The sequence below is a fragment of the Tribolium madens genome, unplaced genomic scaffold (genome assembly GCF_015345945.1).
Source record: "Tribolium madens isolate multiple individuals breed KSU strain unplaced genomic scaffold, Tmad_KSU_1.1 Scaffold_20;HRSCAF=117;Tcas5.2_LG4, whole genome shotgun sequence".
NCBI lineage: Eukaryota > Metazoa > Arthropoda > Insecta > Coleoptera > Tenebrionidae > Tribolium > Tribolium madens.
The window spans coordinates 813,996-816,347 of NW_025400985.1; the positions used below are offsets into that span (position 1 = coordinate 813,996).

The following is a 2,352-nucleotide window of genomic DNA, read 5'->3' on the forward strand; positions in this document are numbered from 1 at the left end:
AGGCCAACATTGTGTGTTTCCCCCCGTTGATAAAATCCTGGGGACATTCATTATCCAACAACATGGTTTCTGAAACAAATCACTGAAATTCCTGCMAAATTTCAGTCAAAATCCCCACCTTCCCCGTCGGTGACCCTGTAGAGGGCATAATCCTGCGGATTGGTGATCCTCGCCTTGTGGGCGATGATATTGCACACATCTTTCGTCGTCATGTGTGGCTTCGCCGGCAAGGTTTTCGTCAGAATCGACCCGTGCAACTCATCAGGAACGACAACTTTCAGCACCGACTGAAAAAAAAAACATTTCAGTGCGTTTTCAGCAATTTCAGCACTGCTTACATCATTCTTTACATTACTCTTGACGTTCTCCACACAACTTTCTTTGAAATTTTTAAGTACGTGAACGGCCGACGAGAGCGTCGTCAGGTAGTAGCCCCCCTCGCCGGAGAGGAGGGAGGGGTGGAGCAGCCCCCACATGTATTCAGCTTCGATTTCAGCAGCGACGAAATTCGTTTTGACTAAAACCCACACGAAAAGGGGGAGGAAGTCGTCGGCGCCCAACTGAACGGATTTTCCAGAGCCGGTCAATTGGCCGGTTTTCACCTGAAATGGGGGCTTTAGGCGGGTTTTGGGGGGATTTGGGGGTTTTACCGAATTGAAAATTGTAGCAATGGCGGCGAGGAGGTACTCCAGTTTCTCCAAGGGGGAGTCGGCGCTTTGGAGACGCTGCAAGTACTGCGAGATTGTGGAGAGAGAGCTTTCGGAAGGCAGAGTGATTTTAGGCTGAAAAATTTTTTTTTTTCAAAAATTCAAAAATAACAACAAACAAATCGAATTGTCAATTTAGGTGTTGTCAAAAATTAGTTTTTAGTGAGAAATTTCCCTCAAAAAGGCACCAAAACTACCAAATTAGGTGTAGCACGTTTTTGAGCTAAAAGACTGATTTATTTTACAAAATTTTGTTAAAATAGGGCAGAAAATCACTAACTTATCTCCCAAACTAAGCAAAAAATAACTAAACTTGATCGAAGATTGCGTTTTTGAGCTAAAAATTCGTGTTTTTTTCCTAAAATTTTGCTAAACTCCAAAAAAACAACACAAAATTACGTCAAAAATGATTATTTTTGACTTTTTCAAGAAAGCAAGAGTATTTTGTTTACGACCACAACTTGTCATTTCATTAAGTAAAATCTGCTAAAACAATACTAAAGTGGTCTTATTTTTGCCTTTTCCTGGCATTTGAGAATGCTTTTTTGAGAAATTTCGCTCAAACATATTCAAAATTTACAAATTTGGGTCAAAAATGATGTTACTTTTGCGTTTTCCGAGCGTTTAGAACACTTTTAGTGAGAAATCTACCTCAAAATTATTAAGTTAGGTGTATTTTTGATGTTTTAGACCATAAAAAGTGTGTTTTTAAGCTAAAATCTTGTTTTTTACCAGAAAATCACTAAATTAAAAAGACACTTTTTTTCGAAAAATTTTGACAAACAAGGCGAAAAATAACCAAAACTAATGGAAAATTGTATTATTTTTGCGTTTTTGAACGTTTTTGCACGTTTTTGAGCTAAAAACTCGTAAAATTGTGATAAAGAGTACCAAAAAAGCAAAAATGAGGTGAAAAAATTTTTATTTTCACTTTTTCAACAAAAACAAGTAAAAAATCACCAAAATTTTTTTCAAGAAAATTTGTTCAAAGTTTTTTTCGCAAAATTTTGATTTTAATTTGTTCAAAAATAGCACAAACTTGACACTTCATTAAATAAAATCCAATAAAACAATACAAAAACGCCTTATTCTGCTTTTTTAGAGCGTTTCAGAATGCTTTTTTTGAGAATTTTCGATCAAACAATCCAAAAAATCATCGAAAACAGTGCAAATAATTTTTTTCGACTTTTTCAAACTGTGTTTTACGCGAGATTTCGATCAAACAAGAAAAAATTCACCAAATTGGTTCAAAAATTGCATGATTTTTATTGTTTTTGAGCTTTTTTTTTAAACAAAATTCGTTCAAACAAGGATTTTTACAACATCAAACTAAAACTACTAAATTAGGTGTATTTTGCCATTTTAAACCGTAAAAGCATGTTTTTGAGCTCAAAACTCGTAAAATTGTGATAAACAGTAYCAAATGCGGTAAAAAATATTTATTTTTTGACTCAATTTTCGCGAAAGAAAGGCGTGCCTGACGTTTTWAAAAAAGTCCAGAATTTTTTTAAATCCAATTTGGTGTTTTTGCACAGTTTTATCTCAAAAATATGCTCAAAAAAACAAGGTGAAACATCATTTTTACACTGTTTTCGATCAAATTTCGTGATTTTTCGGGTTTGTGTTATTTTTGAACAAATTAAAA

General features: G+C 34.7%; 1 protein-coding gene across 1 annotated transcript in view; it reads right to left on the reverse strand.

Moving 5' to 3' along the window:
* LOC123005109 (protein sprint) overlaps window positions 1–2,352 on the reverse strand; it is a 9,844-nt gene that overhangs the window by 2,186 nt on the left and 5,306 nt on the right. The window contains exons 3-5 of the mRNA XM_044398725.1: window positions 651–794; window positions 119–602; window positions 1–69 (exon numbers count right to left, since the gene is read on the reverse strand). Coding sequence (XP_044254660.1) covers window positions 1–69; window positions 119–602; window positions 651–794 — 697 coding nt within the window. The remainder of the gene's footprint in view (window positions 70–118; window positions 603–650; window positions 795–2,352) is intronic.